At 38.6% G+C, this 20980-nt stretch overlaps 1 protein-coding gene across 1 annotated transcript in view; it reads left to right on the top strand.

The window, feature by feature from the left end:
- Positions 1–20980, top strand: part of EFCAB6 (EF-hand calcium binding domain 6) — a 113510-nt gene that overhangs the window by 27012 nt on the left and 65518 nt on the right. The window contains 3 exon segments of the mRNA XM_059816720.1: positions 7720–7868; positions 13401–13515; positions 15309–15321. Coding sequence (XP_059672703.1) covers positions 7720–7868; positions 13401–13515; positions 15309–15321 — 277 coding nt within the window.

The raw sequence follows: 20980 nt of genomic DNA, 5'->3' as shown, positions 1-20980 counted from the left end.
TCCATAATAAGCCATTTTGTTCAAAACAGCAGATATTGCCCGAGAGTAACAGTAGAAAGTTCCTAGGGGAAGGAATTCAACTGTCTTCATGTGACAGAAAACAGAGTACCCCATGGGTTGCTGAAAACTGTCAGTAATGTAGGATAATGACTGAAGAGTGTTCCTGTTCTGTAGTAAGGCCATGGTAATTTGTGTATGTATCTGTTTTTTGTTGTAGGTTTGGGTTTTTTTGATAGATCAAAAACTAAGCTGTAAGCAAGGGAGAATTACAGACGCTCCTAAAATGTACCGAAGTATCATTCCTGATGCTGACATTTATTATTAACCTGATTTTTCTCATGGCATTTTCATAAAATACAACTGTCAATCCCCAAATAATCCAATCACCCAAATGTTTTTGAAGTATTCCTTTTATTTTGAATGTATGCGTGAAAAGTTTGTTCAAAGTGGAACTGAATCTATCCATTTTATTATATATGTTTCTATAGCACTTCACATGTCAGAGTACTGTCTGTATATTCATTCTGTATTTCCATATGTACAACTAACAGCTAACATAATCTTAATCCCTTTAAAATTTCCTTGAAAATAAACTCACAGATAATCCTCGCCCTCTAGTAAGACACAAAGAGGAGGCTGGAGGGGAAGTAGGATGTGGGGGAATTGCTGGGGAAAACAAGTGAAGTCCTCCATGAATTATGCATATACCCATGGCTTACATGCACCAAAAACAGGTGTGTGGTTTCTTGTGATAACCAGGATAGCCCCCTGGGTTGGGCAGGACTATAATTCAATTTTTACAAATGGGAAACTGAGGCAAGAGGCAAGTCAATGACTTCCCAAGTTTATTAAGTAAATTTAATATTGTGATCAGGAATTCCTGCCTTTCAGTACCCCAAAAAAGTGATGAAACTAGGATGATCTTAGCAGCTAATCATTCCTTCACACTTTGCCATACAACCCAAAGAATAGAGAGGAAAATAGGGTATGTTACAGTGTAGCTCTCTTTTCTTGTCCCAAATGGAATTTGCCAAATGGCTAACCAGGTTCTCTACTCTTTATCACCTTAACGGTCCCATAAATTGCAAGTGGAATTTGCTCTGCCTCGCCCCCCATGTTGATGCAAGTAGTAGGTTACAAATGGGTGGTATTTGTCTTTTTGTCATAAGATCTTGGCTTCTACTATGAGGCTCTCTGAAAGGACTAATGTCGCAAAGATAGCTGGAAAAAGTACTGAGCAGAAATAGGACTTTTATTTTCATATACTGTCAAAGCGAAAACCAGAAACACAGCTTCACATCAGGTGCTCTCATTCCCAGAATGTTGGAAAATTGTGAAAAAAAAAAAAGCCACAATCATGATATAAGGGATGGTGTGGATGCTTTAGAGCTTAATGTTAGCAGACAATCTGTTTAGCCTTTGAAAGAGGAGTTTAAGAGGTGACTACATCATATGGTGTTGTATCTTCACTAGATAGACAAATTCAAATGAAAAAAGAAGGCAATCAATTCTTCTGTTATTAGTCCTCGGAATAAATTAATCAGGACTAACTGGATGCATTTTTGTCAGACATGCTTTAGTCAAACATAAGTTTTATTGTATTTAGATGCTGATTATGGGACTAAATGCAAAGGAAGTTGAGAGAAACTTAGTTGCCTGTGATACACAAGATGTTCTCATGGTACAATTTTAGCTTTAGACTTTATGGATTCTCTTTATACAACAGAATTTTAATTTTCATTTTAAAAACTTCATCTTTCTAGGTTTCATGATTAGGAAGATAAAATATGAGCATGAGTCACAGCAGTGTTTTCTGAAGGGGAATGGAGATAAATCCCACAGTAATTTGTGATAAACTGGTCCTGCATTCTCTAACAAACTGTCATTCTGAAAGGTGAAAACTGCTCATTTTTTCCAAGCATTTGGACACAATCTGAGGATGGCAAATGTAAACAGTATTAACAACTTCACTGCCAATCAGGGGAAATATCTAGAAAATAACCGATTGCAATCAAAGATTAATTTCCAAACTGTGGAAGGTAATACCACGTGGAAATGAGTTCTAATTGCAAAGTGCGGTTCCCATTTAATCCAAATGAAGCTGCTGCAGATTTTCCAGCCTGCTATAAAATCCAGACAACTTGATACAGAGTTTAGGTATGACTTATCATAAGTCACGCTGGAATTTGTTTAAGAATATCCTAATATTCTTATATTATTAAAAGAGGAATGTCCTTGTGCAGATATATTAAAATTCATGTTTATGTAGATGGCCAACCAAATGGCGCTGTAGGTAGGATTTGAATGATATTATGCAGACAGCTTGCATACTACAGTCTATCTTGGGTAGAGGAAAGAGACCAGAGAAAAATGTAGTGGGAAGGTAGAAAAAAGTAATTCACTGCTTATTTGTTTTTTACATATTGTGTTTCTAAACATTTCATAAATTTCCTATTTCTTCAATTCACTACAAGTATGATCTAGAATAGCTGTGTTCTCTAGAAATGGCTCTTTTTCTCTAGGCTGTGAAACTGTTACCGTGTTAGAGACTCTCATGTGATGGATTATAAAGAATTTCTGAAGAATTTTGGCATAAGTACAGACACAGTTAAAGAAAAAAACGCAGAAAATGAAGTTCCAGGTATGTGCTCAGAAAAGGAGTGGAAACTTGCGTACTTTTCCTCTTTCCAGTTACATCAATAGAAATATTTCTTTTGGCCTTGATGGATCTGGTTTGCAATCTTGTAGGACATTGATAGCCTCCGATTCTCACCAGATACAACTAGGACAGGGAGGAAAAGAAAGCAAATTTCCTTTGGCCTGGGAAATTCTACCAACTGTGTGTGAAAACTGCGTTTAAAATCAAGAGGTGATACGTTACACGGGTCAAAAAATAAAATCACCATTACAAGCTCCTAAACCCCCCAGATAAAGAATTTGTTACTGCAACTCGGAATCTTGTAGCACTTGGGATCCTCAGTTTTCACCCAGTATTCAATCATGCTGAACTTCTCAGGTGATCTTTGTAACAAAGAACTTACAGTCTAAAACAGCGATAAGACAGTGAACTTGGACAGGGTGGGGGGATCAAGGTGAGAGTAAGACAGTTTTTGTCACCATGACAGGAGCAGTTTCAAGCATAGCAGAATCCTAACTTATTGGAGTATTAGGAATGTCTTTGTAGGCATCAACTCAAAGAAGGATGTTTAAGAAGGATTGATGGTCAGTAGTTAAGTCAGTTTGTGATTGCGTATGGGTAGGTTCTCTCAGATATAAGGGTCAGCACAAGAGTAGATACAAAAAGTGTTTGTTTGAAATTGCAAGAACCAGACAGTCCAAGGTGGCACCAGGGGTCATGACTGAGTGAGAGGTGATTGGCATGGAGGACGTGGGCCGTGAAAACCCTTAAAATGAAGGCATTAGCTTATGTTTGTTGTCTAGGGAAGGAAGAGTCATTGATAAGAGCAGGATACGGTTGTTTTCCTCAAAGACATAAAAAGTGCATTTCAGTAATTCAGTTATTGGATGAATGGAGGCAGTAAAGAGATTTAGCCCTGTACATGGATGAAAAAGGTTATATTTGAGAGGTTACACAGCAAAAATCTGCCAGATTTACCCCTAATGTGAATGTGAGGATTTATGGAGATGTGAGTTTAAGAAGGTGCTGAAGTTAAGATAGTGAAAAAGGCCGTTCCAGTAAATTTAAAAATAATGTAAATCTGTTTGCATATCTTGAAATTTAATTTAGTGTGTTTAACAAGGTATTCTTTCCATCACACAGGTACACATAAGATATTTTTGCAGTAGGATTTTTCATGAGTGTGAGGCTAACTACTAAATATTTTTTCATTTATTTTTGTTTAAAAAGAAGCATTTAAACTTACCTTTGCTGAAGAAAGCCTGTAAAGACTTACCTGTACTTTTCAGGTTAAAAAGCATTAGCTTCAAACATTGTCTCTTTCATTTCTACTACTCAACATTCAGCAATTTGTGAAGAGAATTATAGAAGAATAAAAAAATCTATCCTGGTCTAGAAAAGAGAAGCCAGTAGTCCAGAAGTCTGAATGATGATTATCTTCTTCCTGACAAAAAGTCTTCCCTTAGGTGGTAGGAATTATTTGGGAACCAATTTTGAATAGATGGCCTGATGTTCAAAGGCCCTGAATACCAACATTTCACATTGGCTTCAGTAGGATCAGAAGAAGCTGAACTCTTTTGAATTCATGAAGTCAGAATATCTAGTATTTTAATAATACTTTTTCTTCTCTCCATTTTATATGACTATGGTGTGACTCTGTAGAGGTCTGTCAGTTTGTGCAGGACTATCAAAGATTGTTTTGAAACCATTGCTAGCAGTAAATAAAACTATGAAAAATAGAGGGGTTTTTTCCTGTTTGGGGTACTGAAATTGTGGAGAAGTAATCTTATGAATTAAGGCTCCTCCTCCTTCCTGGTACATGCTGTACCTAGCATTGTGCATGATTAACCCTCGTAATTATCCCATCTAGTTAACGGAGCCTGGGACACAACCTTCCCGCTCATTCCACCATAGGATGCCTCAGACATTCAGAGACCTCGCTTGTGGGATGTTCCTGCAGCCCTGCTGTACTGACGGTGTCTTCAATTCACCTCTTGCCCTCTGATTCCCAGTTTCATTTCTTTCACCCACCCACTTTGCGAAGTGGAGCCTTGTGTATGTAAAGTAGTTATAAAAATAATTACCGATCAACGTTGGTCTAAAAATAGATTTTGAAATCATCCAGATAAATTTGTGGTAACCTCTCTGTTGCATTTTTGAGGTGCAAAACTGAGTGATATTTGTTTAATAAATATTAGTACCCAACCAAAACTAAATTGAAATAGGGCAGTTCTAAATGGAATTGGGCTTCACACAAATAATTTTCAAAAGTTTAAGTAATAAAAAGTATAGCTTTGTTTAAACAGGAAGGCAAATCTGTGTTCAGCAGGTCACTGAGAGGGCAGAGGGAACAGTGGAGAGGATGCCCTAAGCACAGAGTAGTCACACTTTAATATCCTTTTCCATACAGAACAGCATTTTGTTTCCTATGTAGCCCCACTGGAATAATCTTTGCAAGTTTGGTGCACATACTCTTTGTGCATAAGGTTCTCAAAATGCCTGTGTCTTGTCCATCACAGTGGTTGCTGCTGTGCTCTGAATCAAATATAACACCTCCATAGCAGAATCGTTATCCCAAAGAGTGTACATGCCAACAGTGCATTAAGTAGAGCAGTATACAGCAAACCACCATCACAAAATGAGCTGCTCAGCCCAGCTGAAATAAACATTCCACAGAATTGGTTTGGTTTTGGCGTTTGGTATTTTGATGGGGAATCACTGAGGAGGGCTGTTTGACTTACAGTAACTGGAAGCTCTTCCAAGGACTGTGGGAGCTAAGATGGGACAGTGAGACGGGAGTATGTGAAGGAAATGGAAAAGAGCCTTTTCAAGGTGGGTAGGCATGTTTATTGTCAAAGGCCTATAAGGACACTGTCTTCCATTTCCTGAAAAAATATTTTTAGTAGTTGATCATTCTGGAAATATACTGACAAAGAGAGGGAATTAGTTTCTAGTAGTACCTTCTGATATTAAATGTAATAAAGTTACCTGTTAAGATTGTAAGTTATGTGAATTATGTTTTAAAAGAAATATGAAATTAAAAACTACTACAACAAATGCACAGATTAGTTAGCATAATTTTAAACCACTCATCAAGTTTGAAATACAAGCAAACACAAGAAAGTTCTATTTCAGGTTTGGTTTAGTCTTTTTGCACATAAATATTTATCCAAACAGCCTTTCAGAGTTTTAGATGGCTTTATTTCTTTGAAGCTGACAAAGCTGTGGACTTTGCTAAATCAGTTTTCTTAACAGCACTAATCTGCCAGAAAATAAAAGAGAAGGAACAGAAGCAGAAAAAACATTTTCTGCAGACTTCACCAGCAAAACTTTTCCTACAGCCTTCACCAGCTAAGTATGCTGTGACGGAGTGCAGTCTGGATAGCACTGAGAGGGCATTTAGAGAAAAGGTAAGGGAGTGCCATTAATACTTTGGAATACTTCAACAGGTGGAGGAGCTGAGGCAGGCGTCACAGGAAAAGAAAATTGCCAAGCTTTGAGGCCAGTTAATTAAACCAACTTCTTTTATGAACAAATTCCATGCACAGGGTTTCTTGTTTGCTTTTAACAGAAGCAGCAGTTCTGTTTTATTTTGTGTGTTCCAGTCTTGCTTATTAGATTCACAGCATTAAAAACGTATGTATTAGAACTACAAATTCCTTAGGCTAAAACAAAATGAGAGTGCATTGAAGCTTGATGGCTAAGGTGTTTCCTAATGTGAATTGCTAGATTGCTCTGTCAGATCAAAGTAATGACTTACTCTGAGTAATGACTAGTTATCATTGTCTGACAATTATTTTCTGACCTGCATGAAATAAATTATTAGTGGATAGGTGCTACTGCAGAAACACATTTTTTTTAATATGTGGTGGCAAGCACAGAAATAGAGTGGAGCCAGAATGGACATGGCAAGTGACCTCTCCTCATGCCCTTAGACATGATCTTAACTGAAGAGGGTTGGGAATGTGGTGGTGGAACGTAACTGTGTTCCACCTGCTTTATGGGAAGGTGAAAAGGAACAAAATTTTCCAACGCTCACTTTTGTGCCTTCATGTGATGAAAATCCCGACTCTCTAAGAAAAGAGAAGCTGATACTGTGCATCAAGACTGCATATTCTACCACAACCTCAATTACACAGACCTGTAACTGTGCTTTCTCAGCCTTGAAAATACAGGGGAGGAGGGACAAACAAGGCTACAGGGACATTCAACATCTTGACCCATTTTCATCTTGTATATCTTTGAAATGGAGGTCAAGTCCTGGATTGGAAGCACAACACATGTCACCTTACAAGCCTTCCCAGTCCTTGATGTTTATTTTGTGCTTTCTAAAGTCTCTCTATACATTATCTTTACGCTGTGATTTTGGCAGTTTTGAATGAACAGTAATCAGCTTAGAAGCAGATGGGGTACTTGTCAAAAAATGGCGGGGGGAGAAAAGCCTCAGGGATGCTTGCAGTATTCAACAACCCAGTGTGAGCTAACATTTCAGAAAAACAAACCAGTCTTCCTATTGTTTCATGAGCCTTATCAAAATCTGCAGTAAGTCAACTTTCAGGCATTTTACAAGTCCCATAAGCAAAAATACATCCACATAGCTCCTTTGCAACAGCCCATGAATTAAAAAAATAACCAAAGAAATGTGTGATATGTTTATACAGCAGCTATGTTAACTATTCCATGTCTTCGAACATTTTCCAGTATTCATTGTGCTAATGACCCATTTTAATAAAGGGAACCTTGATACTAGGTTATGCAATGGATGTTTTTAAAGTTACATTAAGACAGGTGTTATTAAGCAGGCTGATCCACCAAGTATTTTTAGCTCTGAATTTTGAGGCAGAGTTATTATTTGAGAAACTTGTCTGACTTGTCATTTGAGAGTGTGTGATTGGGAATATGGTTTTGTAGTGAGTTTATTAATTAAACATCTGACGGTTAGAGCATGCCAGGGTAACCTATTTGATCAGTGCACAGAGAAAAACATTTGAAAAAGGTCTTGTAAAAAATGCATTATTGTTTTAAAAGCTTCATGAACTTGATTTTTCTGATCAAAACACTATAAATTGTATTCATTACAGCTGTGTTCAGCCTATCAGGACATTGAAAAAGCCTTCAGAGCAATTGATGTCAGTCGGAGTGGATTTGTGTCTTTGGATTACTTGAAGTCAGTCATAAATGGCTTTATATTTCCTTTGCCAAATGAAACTTTTCAAGAGCTAATGAATGGGTAAGAATCATATTATTTTCTTAGGGGACATTTTTTAGTGCTGCTGCCTTATAACTTTATTATTGCTTTTTGTGACTACCATCATTAATTCATCTTACTTGTGCCTGTGTTGCAGTATGTATGGCACAGTATGTAAAAGCTGATGTAGCTGGGTATAAAACCAAGTTTTTTACAGTAAAGTACATAAGTTTCATGGAGTAGAAGCTTTAAGATACTGCTTTCTTACTTCTATTTGCTCACAAATTTGTATTTAATTTCCTAAAGGGAGCATTACTCTCTCACATTCAAATGACTAGTGATGTGGGATGGTGTGAATCTGCTGGAAGAGCACCTTCACGACTGTTAGCACCATATTCTCGTGGTGATAGTGTGACTTTACAAGCCTCTCCTTTTTAAATATGCTGGTGTGGCAAGGAAAAGAAAGGAAGTAGCAAAACTAAAGTCAATGAATGAACTAAAGCTGAAAGCTTTCACTCTGCATTGCTCGTTGTCAGTCACTGAAAAAGATAACTAAAGGGACACTTCTGTGCTGCATAGTAAAGCAATTTCATACCTGGAAATTTGAATTTAAACTAAACTGAGGCAAAAATCTTTTGAACCTAGGTTTTGACATTGTAAATATTTTTATTAAAACTGCTGTGAAGGTTGAGAAATCATCCCAACTACTGGATTCTTGTCAATGTACTATTTTACTTTAACCAGGCGTCTTTGTAGTATTATGACCAAAACTCAAATCATCTTGTGGGCAGTACAGTGTACAGAAGATAAATGGATAGAAAACATTTTCCAGCCCAGCTTCAATGATCTCAGCAGAGTTTAGGCCACAGGACATTTTCCAAAATATGATTTCCTGGACATGATCACTTCAGCTTATGCTAACTAGCTTCCTAAACTCATATTTCCTTTTTAAAGCCAAAATATCATAGGAATGGATGTTTTTGTGGCTTTTGGTTAAATCTAGACCAGAATTGTGCACGATTAATCTTTTGTACTCAGAAACCAAAAACTGTGAGAAGAAAACTGCCAGAATATACTTTATACTTGTTGGCAACAGTGCCAAGGGCATATGGCCAGTCAAAGAGAAAGGAAGAACAACTTAACTCTTACACAGCATTTTTATTCCAAAATATTGCTTAAGCTTACAACAACAGGACAAGGCATCCAAATCACACTGCGTGAGGGGGTCAGTAACCAGATCATACATTACTGTGTAATGATTCCACAATTTGTAGTTGATCTGTTTAAATTCTTGGAAGAATAGAATAATCCATGTATATAATCCATTGAGTTATTTTTTTCTTTATATGCACTAGTTAGCTGTAAAGAGCTCAGTGCAGATATACATTTTACAGCAGCAGGTGCTGTATGAGAGTGTCATCTGCAGTAACCATATTGCTTTGTGCATTCAGCAGATAAATCTGATTTGCTTCTAGTCATTCACAGTGTGATATAACAATGATCAACTATTACTTTGTCAAAAAATCGCTATTATAGTTTATTTCCAATTCATGTCACTTGCTAGTTTAAATCTTAAAGTAAATCTTGCTCTTAAGAGCAGTTGCATAATGGAAAGTCTTCTGCCTGTATTCTTCCACTGGAGCTTTCTCTAGCATTTGAAAAATATAGTGACATTTTAACGATGCTGTAAACAGAAGTGTTCAAGCCTATGTATGCCATATCTCTTAGGTGATATTTCTCAGATAATGTAATTCAAAAGATCCACCAGGTGAATGGAACAGCAGCAAAAGTTCCTCATAGTCACGTAATTCTAATAATGAAGTAACTTCATTGTTAGCTGATAATACATGTAATAGTAATTGATGGGCAAGGGACAAGATTTCAAGGTTTTTAAGATTCTATTTAAATAATATGACATGAGATGTGCCAGTGAGCTATTTATAAGAAATAATACATGACAGCATTTTATGGTTGTTTGAGGTATTTACATCTCATGGTCTCCTAATAGAAAATTCAGGGGAGGGGCTGTTGAAGTTGATGCAATTTTGCCTTAGACTTCAGCTAGAATTTCATCCTTGACTGGTTTACGACCAGATTACCCATGCGCTTATCTCTCAGTATATGTCCCCGCTGCAGTAAGATCAAATACGTCAGAGGTAGACCATTGAGGTGTACTTCATTCAAAGGACATCACTCATCTGGGTCCTGAATTCCCTGAATTCCATCACTTCTACTCTTGAAAATCCTTTCAGTCAGAAGTAAAACATCTTGAACTTGAGATTATATAAAAAATTGCATAAACTGAAGGAATTAATTTCACAGAATTTCAGCCTTCCCACATGGGAAATATTTTGGTTGTGGTTTGGAGCTTTGCTGTGGATTGTGTCCCTTCACAGGTTGAGAGGTGTGAGTAAAAAGTGAGTAAAGTATATTCTTCTTGACAGCTGGGAGCAAATCATACATCACCAGTATGAAAGCTTTGCCAACGGAGGACCTAACTTCTATGACCCTTTTCTGGTGGCTGCCAGAATTTCTAATTGGTGACTTTTATTTGTGATATGAGGTAAATCATTACACTCAGTTGGTCAGGACTTTGGTGAACATAAAAACACAAGGACAGTTTCAGCAGCAGAGAGAGTTTTAAACTTTTTGTGTTACCCTCATGCTTCATTTATTTAATTTATGATTTGTGTAAAAGTATCAGATGCTAAGGCACTGATGGTTAAAAATTTCTCAATAGGTAGTATTTTGTAAAGGATCACTACGAGATAATGTGTCACATGGTTTTACCAGGTATCCATGTTGTTACAGCTCTAAACAGTCAATTCTTTTGGGATTGTATTCTTTTGTACTTGGACGTAATCGTAAGCAAACTTCCAAAAAGCCATGCAGAATTCATTTTTATTACTTTAATAAGTTATCTGGCCTACTACAGTAGATAAAATACTGGATTCCCACTCACAAAAGGTGCGCATTTTTTCTGGCACTGCAGTGGAACATCTTCCTATGCCTCAGTTATTCCACCTATGACATCTAAACACTGTACTTATTGCCCTTCTAGCACAGCGTGAAATCTGAGGGCCAGTATTGTAACTATAAAGAGGGATTGGTTTTAAATAAAAAAAAATACGCCAAAGTCCTTCCTCAGTTTTTATTCCTACTGACTTAGCTTTGTCTAAATAGGGCTTTCTTCAATTTGATCCATGAAACTTAATGCTGGGGAGTTCCTCCTCCCCGCTGCAAGGGCCTGATTCATCCCTTTCCCTGATAAAACCTGCAAGAGAAAAGTTCTGTGTTGGCCAGCCACAGGCAGAACTGGAAAAGCTCCACAATCCATTTCCCATCTGCAGAACGGGGGAAAACCGCTGCACCTTGTGGACTGATGAATGGCACCACAAATCATAGCTAGTCATGCCAGACCTTCACACATCCGCATTAGTATTTCTTCCTAAGTTCCCTTCAGCTCCCAGGATGTTGGCAATTGTCACTGCCAAAGTCCGAGAGGCGACTGTTAGGCTTCTGAGCAAGGAGGTGGAAATGAAGAGGTCTGTTGCGCTGATTGACGCAGCTTTGGCTGGTTGCTCATTTTCAGTGCAGAATTGCTATCTACAGTGCAATTTGAGTGATTTAGTAGACCATAGACATTTGAGTGCAAAGGGATCCCAGTTGGATGCTCAAAATAACAGTTGTTTTCTTGGCCTTAATTTTAAAGATCATTTGTTATTTCATACTGTTTGTTTCATATTCTTTATCCAAGACAATAATCAGATATGAAATATCTCCTTCCCACAGCTTTTTTTAATAACCCATCCCTCAAGAGTATTGTTGGCAAAGCCCCTCCCTGGAGGGAATGAAATGGCTCCCCTGGTGAAATCTGAATGCCAGCACTACCTCTGTCTTCGCTTACCTTGATTCCTTGGTGCTTGGCCCTTCCCAACCACTCTTCTGGGCTCTAGTGAAATGGTGCTGCTTGTGCATTGGGAGATGCTGAGCCCTCGAGCCACTGAGCTGTGGTGCGTGCGTGCTGCTCACAGGCAGGACCACTGTAAAAAGTTGGGTTCCCTCCCCTCCTGTTAAATACCCCAAGCTGCCAGGTTGCAGTCAGCCAAAGCCTGAGTGCTGTGATCCTTGTAACTTTTGGTTTTAGCTTTGTTGGCTGAGCTTGAGAAACTGCCGGCTAGTCCAAAAACTGGAGGTTTTTTGTAAAAGATCCAGGAAGTCTTGCATACCTCTGACTGCATTTGGTAATTTTTTAGCTTTGTCCTATGCATCCTGGATTAGCAAATGCTCTAAACACCATCTGCCACCATTTTAAGGAGCATTAGGAGTTTTAAAAGCTTTTCTGAGATGACTAGAGTAGCAAGTCAGCACATTTCTGATAATATGTGAGGGGTGTAATTACCTACAAAGCATCATTTGAAGTAGGAGTGCATTTAGCCGTGCTCGTTGGAGCTTTCTGCAGTACCTTTGAAACTGAATAGGAGATATGTCAGTGGTTTGGGGGGGGTCATGGGATCAGGTCCTATTGATTTTAAAGTAATTATTCATGGAATATGATACTAGTTAACTTCCCAGGATTTTTAACAGTTTTAACACTTCCAGTAGTTTCAAAGTTCTCAAATTTGGATACAATGAATGTCATAACATTTAAAAAACCCAACATACTATTCCCCTTAGTTAGTTTCTCTACTGTTATGTGTAAATAATGAGAAGGAATGCATTAAATACTCTCTCATTGTAGATATCTGTAATGTGAACGTCTACGCCTGAACTGCTCCTCCTAGACTCCATTTTATAGTCACCGGAGAGAAACAACAGGCAGGCTTCATCTAACCAGTTTTAGATGTCTACTTTAGGATGAGATGAATCCTGTCCTGAAAGAGCCTGTTTCTCCCCAATGACTATAAAGGGAACTTAGAGTGACTCACTCAGGTGCAGGCATGTACATTTGGTTAGATGAATTCTCATTTGGGGTCTAGTTCTTCCACAGCTAGACATTTGGAATTGAGAAAATAAGTTGGCTTAGTTTACATATTTAGTAACAAAGAAAAGCTATGCAAGCTTACTCTAATTATGAATGTTGCACACATTGATATTGTAATGATGATGTGATGTTCTAATTCAAAATTCTTGGAACGTGGAGTGTTTTTATAAGAAAATGTTTTAAAACTGTTTTCTTTTTAAAAAATCAGATTTAGCCTGAAAGCCACAGGTAAAATTGCTTGGCAAGAATTTTTAGAAAAATTCCAGGATCCTGGGAGCACCTTTGAAAACAGGCAGACAATTCCTATGAGAAAAAAACATAAGTCAGTAGGAAGCTCCTTTTTTATGTGAGTAACCTGTGGTATACATATTTATTGAAAATGAGAAATGTATCCACTCGATGGTCACCCTTGGTTAAATTCAGTTAAAAAATCTTTTGGCAATGCTTTCTCTAAGTGTACTTTTATTTTGAATCGTATCAAACCCTGAGTCTTAATGAGGTGATTTATTCCTCCTGCTCTGAGAATAACATAGTGAGCAAAAGGGTGAGATATGAAAGCATTACCAAGACTGTCTTTTTTCCTCTTGCAGAGTAAATCCATTTAGAGATGAAGCTTTCTCCAGTGACACTGTTCTTCAGAAGCTGCGCAGATACATCCAAGATGCTTATCCCTCTTTAAAGCAGGCATTCCTTATGCTTGATGAAGTAAGAGCAATTATTTTTAGGTGTTGCCTCAGTTAATTACTCTTACAGCTAAACACTTGTGTCTCATATCTGCTTCAAAGTAATCTGGGGGTTTCCAGTCTTTGCTTTCTGTTACAGCAGCACGCAGAGTCTGTTTTTCAAGTTTCTTTAACATAGATATGTGCGACTTGGGACTAAATAATCTATAACAACCTCTCTGATAAACAAAAATTATTGACCTCCTACAATTTCACTGGAAGTCATGTTGGCCGGTTCTTTAATCATCCCTGTATCTGCCTTTGAACCCCTGCTAGTTTTTCTGTATATTTCATGAAATGTTATGACAGAAATGAGAATTGGTGCTTTCATAGAAGTTGCACTGGTACCAGGAAAATAAATACTATAACTTCTCAGATACTGCTAAGTGTTACTCTGTTTCTACATCCAAGGATTGCCTGAGTCCCTTGTGCCTAACATCATTCTGGCAATTTATTTATGCTTTGATTATATATTATGACCTGCAAATCTTTAAGAGTAACTGCTCCTTATAATTAAGATTCCTCTTCTGTTCTGGCATATTTTCTCCATTTCTTATTGTAGGACTTTATTAGAAAGCTTATTCTTTGCTTGTGCTTATTCTTCCCAGTTATGCTGTGTCAGTGGTTTGTTCTCTTCATCATTTTACCATTCCATTTGTCTTTCATTTATCTATGATCATCTGATGTTTTAAAGTTTGGGGGTTTTTTTCCAGGTTATTTGTACACATGTGTATGTATATATATGTATACACACAGAGAGAAAGAGAGCCGTGTTTACTCTGTTTATACACACTCACACACACACAGACACACGTATATGTACATGTGTGCAGAAGAAGGATGTATAGCACAGGGCTAAAAATCAGCCCCTGCAAGACCTCATTAGAACCAGACCTACTTGAGAATGGGTTATTATCTACATTTCCATTCAAAGGTTTCTGTTATCTACCACACTTGTTTGATATCTGCTATTTGCATCAATGGTGTTTTCATTTCTTAGTCAAAACAGCATGCCACTGGGCATAAATTTGGTATACCATTGCCTTGGGCACCTGACTGCCCCAGGACAGCAGCGCAGGCAGGGCCCAATGCCTGTTTTGCCTCAGCCAGAGTCCTGGATAGCCCTGTTAGTTGCTGCTTCCAAGAGAGGGATCCAGATGTGTTAATTTGCAGATGTCGACATCCCTATGTTGACTGGTACCATTGGTGATCTCAGTGTTGGGCATTATATCCTGATTATGCAGGGTTCATCTCCAAACCTGGCTCTGCGTTCCCTCTGCCCGCTCTTCTTCCTACTCAGGGCTATCTCTGGGCCCAAGCAGATCGCCTCCTCTTTGCCTACTGCAGTTTATCAGCAAGTGTGGTAGCTCCCAGAAAACCTGATTTCCTTATTGCTAAAATGAAATGCGATACCTGTTGGCTTTGATACTTAGTGCAGAAGGAATGTTATGAAAAATATTCAGTCTCGTGTGATCAACACAAGAAAAGTATTCTTGGCTGTCATGTTTTCTTTTCACACTAGGGTCTGCATAGTAACATTTAGCAAATATTATTCTCCTGCTCAGCTGCTGTACGCGATAGTTCAATAGGGCAATGCTCTCACCAGTGAACTCATTATTCATGCCTACACATGCGTGAATTTGTAACATTCCTAAATATTTATGTAACTGTGTGAGTGGGTTTTCTGCTATTGTGAAAACCCCATGTAAACTGAGTAAAGAGATTTCCTCATTTCTTAGAGTTAATAAAAGTAAGTTTCTTGCTTTTTTTTTGCAGGAGATAGAAACAGGTTTGAACTTGAATGTCTTCTGTTCCAGGACTTAAATACATTCATGTTCTTATCTAAAAGTTTTTAAAAGGTTCATGCAGCATGCTTCTGATTCTTCATCACATCACTGCCCAGCACATAAGCAACTGCCTACTCCCTTTTTCTTCCAGCTCATTGTTTTTCTGAATTGTTCTTGATGTGTTGGAGTCTAAAATGCTACTGGTCCCTACCTGCTAATCCATATTCTGAAAACAAAATCCCAACCTAGTAGTAGTGCTTTCTAATGTGCAGGCTGGAAATAGAATGTTCCCTGTAACTATACTACAAATTTGACTTTAAAATGTTGAATCAGATTGATGTTTTATAAAAGGATGAGTGAAGCACTCTTTGATGTTCTTTTGCGAGTCTTGCAATATTTAGTGATTTACTTTAAAACTCAGATCCTAGAAAAAAATAGTTATACAAGTGTTTCAACACCAAGGAATTAATAAAACAACTTCTCCAGCCTCCTAGAATGTTTTCAGAAAAGTTTCTCCATATATTTTGAAACACAGAACCAAAAAGGCATTAAAAATCATTTCAATGGGCAATATTCAGTATAAATTAGTTGAGCTTTTTTTTTAATTACAAATTATTATTACTATATATCCTTATCTTTTATACATTCCATTATATGGAGTGCATTGTTTGGTAGTGCCAAGCCACTCTCCATCATTTATCAACAGTCCTGGTTAACGGGGGAGGTCCCAGACAACTGGAGGCTTGCCAACATGACGCCCATCTACAAGAAGGGCCGGAAGGAGGATCCGGGGAACTACAGGCCTGTCAGCCTGACCTCGGTGCCAGGGAAGATTATGGAGAGGTTCATCTTGAGGGCGCTCACAGGGCACGTGCAGGACAACCGAGGGATCAGGCCCAGCCAGCACGGGTTCATGAAGGGCAGGTCCTGCTTGACCAACCTGACCTCCTTCTATGACCAGGTGACCCGCCGAGGGGATGAGGGAAAGGCTGTGGATGTTGTCTACCTGGACTTCAGTAAAGCCTTCGACACTGTCTCCCACTGTATTCTCCTGGAGAAGCTGGCGACTCGTGGATAAGACAGGTGCCCTCTTCGCTGGGTAAAAAACTGGCTGGACGGCCGAGCCCAGAGAGTTGTGGTGAATGGAGCGAAATCCAGTTGACGGCCGGTCACAAGTGGAGTCCCCCAGGGCTCAGTTTTGGGACCGGTCTTGTTTAATACATTTATCGATGATCTGGATGATGGGATCAAGTGCTCCCTCAGCAAGTTTGCAGATGACACCAAGTTGGGTGGGAGTGCTGATCTGCTCGAGGGTCGGAAGGCTCTGCAGAGGGATCTGGACAGGCTGGATCGATGGGCCCAGGCCAACTGTATGAGGTTCAACAAGGCCAAGTGCCGGGTCCTGCACTTGGGTCACAACAACCCCACGCAACGCTACAGGCTTGGGGACAAGTGGCTGGAAAGCTGCCCCGCAGAAAAGGACCTGGGGGTGTTGGTTGACAGCCAGCTGAATATGAGCCAGCAGTGTGCCCAGGTGGCCAAGAAGGCCAATGGCATCCTGGCCTGTATCAGAAACAGCGTGACCAGCAGGAGTAGGGAGGTGATCGTGCTCCTGTACTGGTGAGGCCGCACCTCGAATCCTGTGTTCGGTGTTGGGCCCCTCACTACAAGAAGGACGTTTTGGTGCTGGAGTGCGTCCAGAGAAGGGCAATGAAGCTGGTGAGGGGTCTGGAGCACAAGTCTGATGAGGAGCGGCTGAGGGAGCTGGGGTTGTTTAGCCTGGAGAAGAGGAGGCTGAGGGGAGACCTCATCGCTCTCTACAATTACCTGAAAGGGGGTTGTAGAGAGGTGGGTGTTGGCCTCTTGTCCCAAGTGACGAGTGATAGAACGAGAGAAGATGGCCTCAAGTTGCGCCAGGGGAGGTTTAGACTGGATATTAGGAAAAATTTCTTTACTGAGAGAGTGGTGAAGCATTGGAATGGGCTGCACAGGGAGGTGGTGGAGTCACCATCACTGGAGGTGTTCAAGGAACATGTGGACGAGGCATTGTGGGACATGGTTTAGTGGGCATGGTGGTGTTGGGTTGATTGTTGGACTTGATGATCTTACAGGTCTTTTCCAACTGTAGTGATTCTGTGATTCTGTGATAGTTCGTGTTCTTGATCACGTATGGTGTCCCAGTCACCTAAAGCATTGGCATTTGTGTCATTTGAAGATGTGACATTATAGTTCTTTCAGAGTCATATTGTTGCATCTCCTGCAAATTTAGAAATTTAGAATTGCAGTATTGATTTGTAATTTTTCACCTGCATTATTTCATTGTTTTTATTTTAGTCTCTTTTTAAAACAGATTGTTCATCTCAGGGCAAGGAGTTCAAGTAGTATTGGAAAGTCTCCTAACTCAAGTTCTTGCTTAAATGCATCAGACTCACAAGAGAAACTGAAATATTTTCTGTCCTGTGCTGAAACCTAGCATCAGGTAAACTTCAGAGTGTTCCCAGTGTTGTAAAAGTTTTAAAGGAACATAGTTAATGGTCCTAATATTTTACAGAAGGTACAAAATACTACAAAAAATACTACAGAACATGAATACCTATTTAACTTTACATGCTAAAGGAGACCAACTGGTTGTGTTTGACATTTAAATTAAAGATAGGCATTAATATGTGCAGGATAAGGCTACACCTTAATCTGAGATATAGCATTTTGGAAAAGAAAAGAGATGTCATAAGTGTGTACGTCCAAATACACCACCTAGCAATGAATATACATCCCCATGGTCCCTGTACACACAGGAGAAATTACAGACAAGGCAGATCTCTTTTGATGAAGGGATAAAATCAGTAAGATATGTAAAGTTAATGAGAATTAGAACTGTGCAGTAATTATTATAAGCTCATTATATAATATAAACAGAGAGTGCTATCATGAATTTGTAAAAGGTTTATGATTGCAGTTTGTCATCTGACAGGTAGACTGTAACTTACGTGTGACACTGACAGTGTTGAGCCTACTGTAGCATAGTTCACTCCAGTTTCAAAAGTAACTTAATCCGAATTTTTCTAGACTTTAGGTTACCTTTTTGTGTTTAGTTCTGGAATATGAGCTTTTGAGAAAGAACTGTCTGTACTTACCAGCTCTGTGGCCCTCACGATATACAGAACTATGCTAAAGTGCCTTTCTGTCAGTTTTGATGGAATGTCATGATATGTATGTCCCATGCAACGGACTGTGTGATCAACCCTTTAGCGGACAAGCTGGATTTTTTTATTACTTTGATTTGCTACATATTGCACTTCTTAAATTGTAGACTCTGTATTTCTGAATTGAATGAGCAAATAATAGACTGAAAAAATTAAAGCTCTCAGTCTGGTTGACACAAGCAAAAGGAGCACTGGGCATATCCTCAAAAGTAGTATTGGCATTTTTTATTAGATGGTTTTATATAGATGATGTATCACAATTCCTTTCTAATATAATTACATAAAAACTGTTCTTTTTAGCTCTGCAGTATTTCATCTATATGCATATATATATGTATGAGTATATATATATGACCACAAAAAGAAAGAATTCACCTAGCAATTTGTAGGACAAGAAATCAGTTTTATACATTGCAGTAGATAATAATAACGCCTACAGCATTCAGGCTATAATTCAGTAAGGCACTTTACTACATGATTTTAATTCATTTACTGAACTGGAGCATTGCTGAATGAAATTGTTAACAAAGGCAGAGGTATTCGAGATGGTGGACAGACAGGCTGCAGAAAGAACTATTTAATCCCCAGCATCTAGAGTCTCCCACAGTGAAAGAAATGCATGTAAGAATGATTTATATTTATACATAACATCATGATTTTTTTGTTGGAATAGACCAGTACCTCCCCAGTCACACCACTGATGCTGGACTGACTTAGATAATGATCTGGGCAATAAAATTAAATCCTTTTTAAGAAATAAAATCAAACTTGCAAGGCGGCCAAATAAGCAAATGCTATCTGCTTAATAAATCCTGTCGTAGTATATCTTAACTTTCCCATATTATCGAAGGTTTGAACAAAATGTAATTTATTTTTATCGTAACAGATATTTCATCTTCATGGGTAAGACCTAGTCATTCTGCACAATTGTTTCTTGTGAAGTACAAGCTATCTTTGTAGCTTCAGCACCAGACTCCCTAACTTATTTACTGGGGGAGGTAGGTATATTATCAGGTTTTGCTTCCATATGATTTAATGCAGTGACAACAGTCTCTAAAGAAAATTCGAATACCAGATAGTAGTTTCACAAGACCATTATCTTTTGATTGCAAAACTTTAAAGTATTTCCCAGACCAACTGATGAAGTAAATAATTGCTCATCCTCTATATTATTACTGCCACCCTGGATCTCTGTGGGGGACTAAAGGGAAACAGAATTTTCTTAGGGTGAATTTTATGAACAGAAAGATATTTGTCTAGTGCTTAGCCAGGAAAACTGAATCACTGAAGGAACTATTTACTCCTAATTTTTCTGTTATTGTTCCAAAGCCTTTATTCCACTCTTTCTTCTTCTTTCCCCCCATTATCTTTCCTCAGGTTTCTTTAGAGAAAATAAAGAAACAATTAAAAAAAAAGTAAAAGTTCAGGAACAAATATAAAATTATAAAATGCAATAGACAGTCATAGAAAAGAGTTGGTATAAACCGATACTTAAAACTCCTCTACATAAATTATGGATATTACTTGCCATGGGAACTGAGAGAAAAACTATGCCTTAAGTGCAGTAAAATAAAAATATCCTTATTCTGTTGCACGAACACATCCATTGCCTATTACCCTCCAGTCCAAATGAGTATCCATTGGCATGACAATCATAGAATCATAGAATCATTTAGGTTGGAAAAGACCTTTAAGATCGTCAAGTCCAACCATTAACCTAACACTGCTAAGCCCACCACTAAACCATGTGCCTAAGTGCCTCATCCACACAATGTGACAGGACATGAGGCCCTGGATAAAGATTCTCCCTGAGAGCTGATTCACCCTCATTAGCCAGGTCAAGAATGCCAATAGAGACAGCCTAGCAGCATAGCTGATTTAAAGGATGCATACTAAGATGCAAAAGAAGCATGAGAAAAGAAAGTCCAAGGACAGTAGGTGTCAAATGTTTTGGATTAACACACCGCTGTCAACAGTCAGAATTTCTCAAGGCTCACCATGTACTTATAATTGCAACTTTAACTGAAATCTCTGTAATGACCCAAGTGTTTGCACAGCATTTACTGTGGCCTTATGGACCATCAGGGCTATGGACCACATCTGAAAACTGCAGCCCTAGAAAAAGCTGTGCTTAAACATAAAATGTTTAGTTGAGTTTTTGCTTGTTGTTCTGAAGCTAATCATGAAGAAAATCCTGCTACAGATGAGTAAGCACTGATAAACGTAGGCTCATGTGCTGTCTATGAATATGCTGATAGCTACCTTAGGATCTAATAACAGACATCACTTGATGGACTTTTGCATAGACTTAAGGCAATGGTTGGAGTACATGATAACAGCAACTTAGACTCAACTTGACTCAACTGAGTCGAGTTCACTCAAATCCAACAACTATTCAGTCAGACACGACTTTGTGTGAACATTGATTCCAGACCAGGTAACGAATGAAACGCGGCCG

The sequence above is a fragment of the Gavia stellata genome, chromosome 4 (assembly GCF_030936135.1).
Source record: "Gavia stellata isolate bGavSte3 chromosome 4, bGavSte3.hap2, whole genome shotgun sequence".
Classification (NCBI taxonomy): Eukaryota; Metazoa; Chordata; class Aves; order Gaviiformes; family Gaviidae; genus Gavia; species Gavia stellata.
This window is presented reverse-complemented; position numbering and strand designations above follow the sequence as displayed.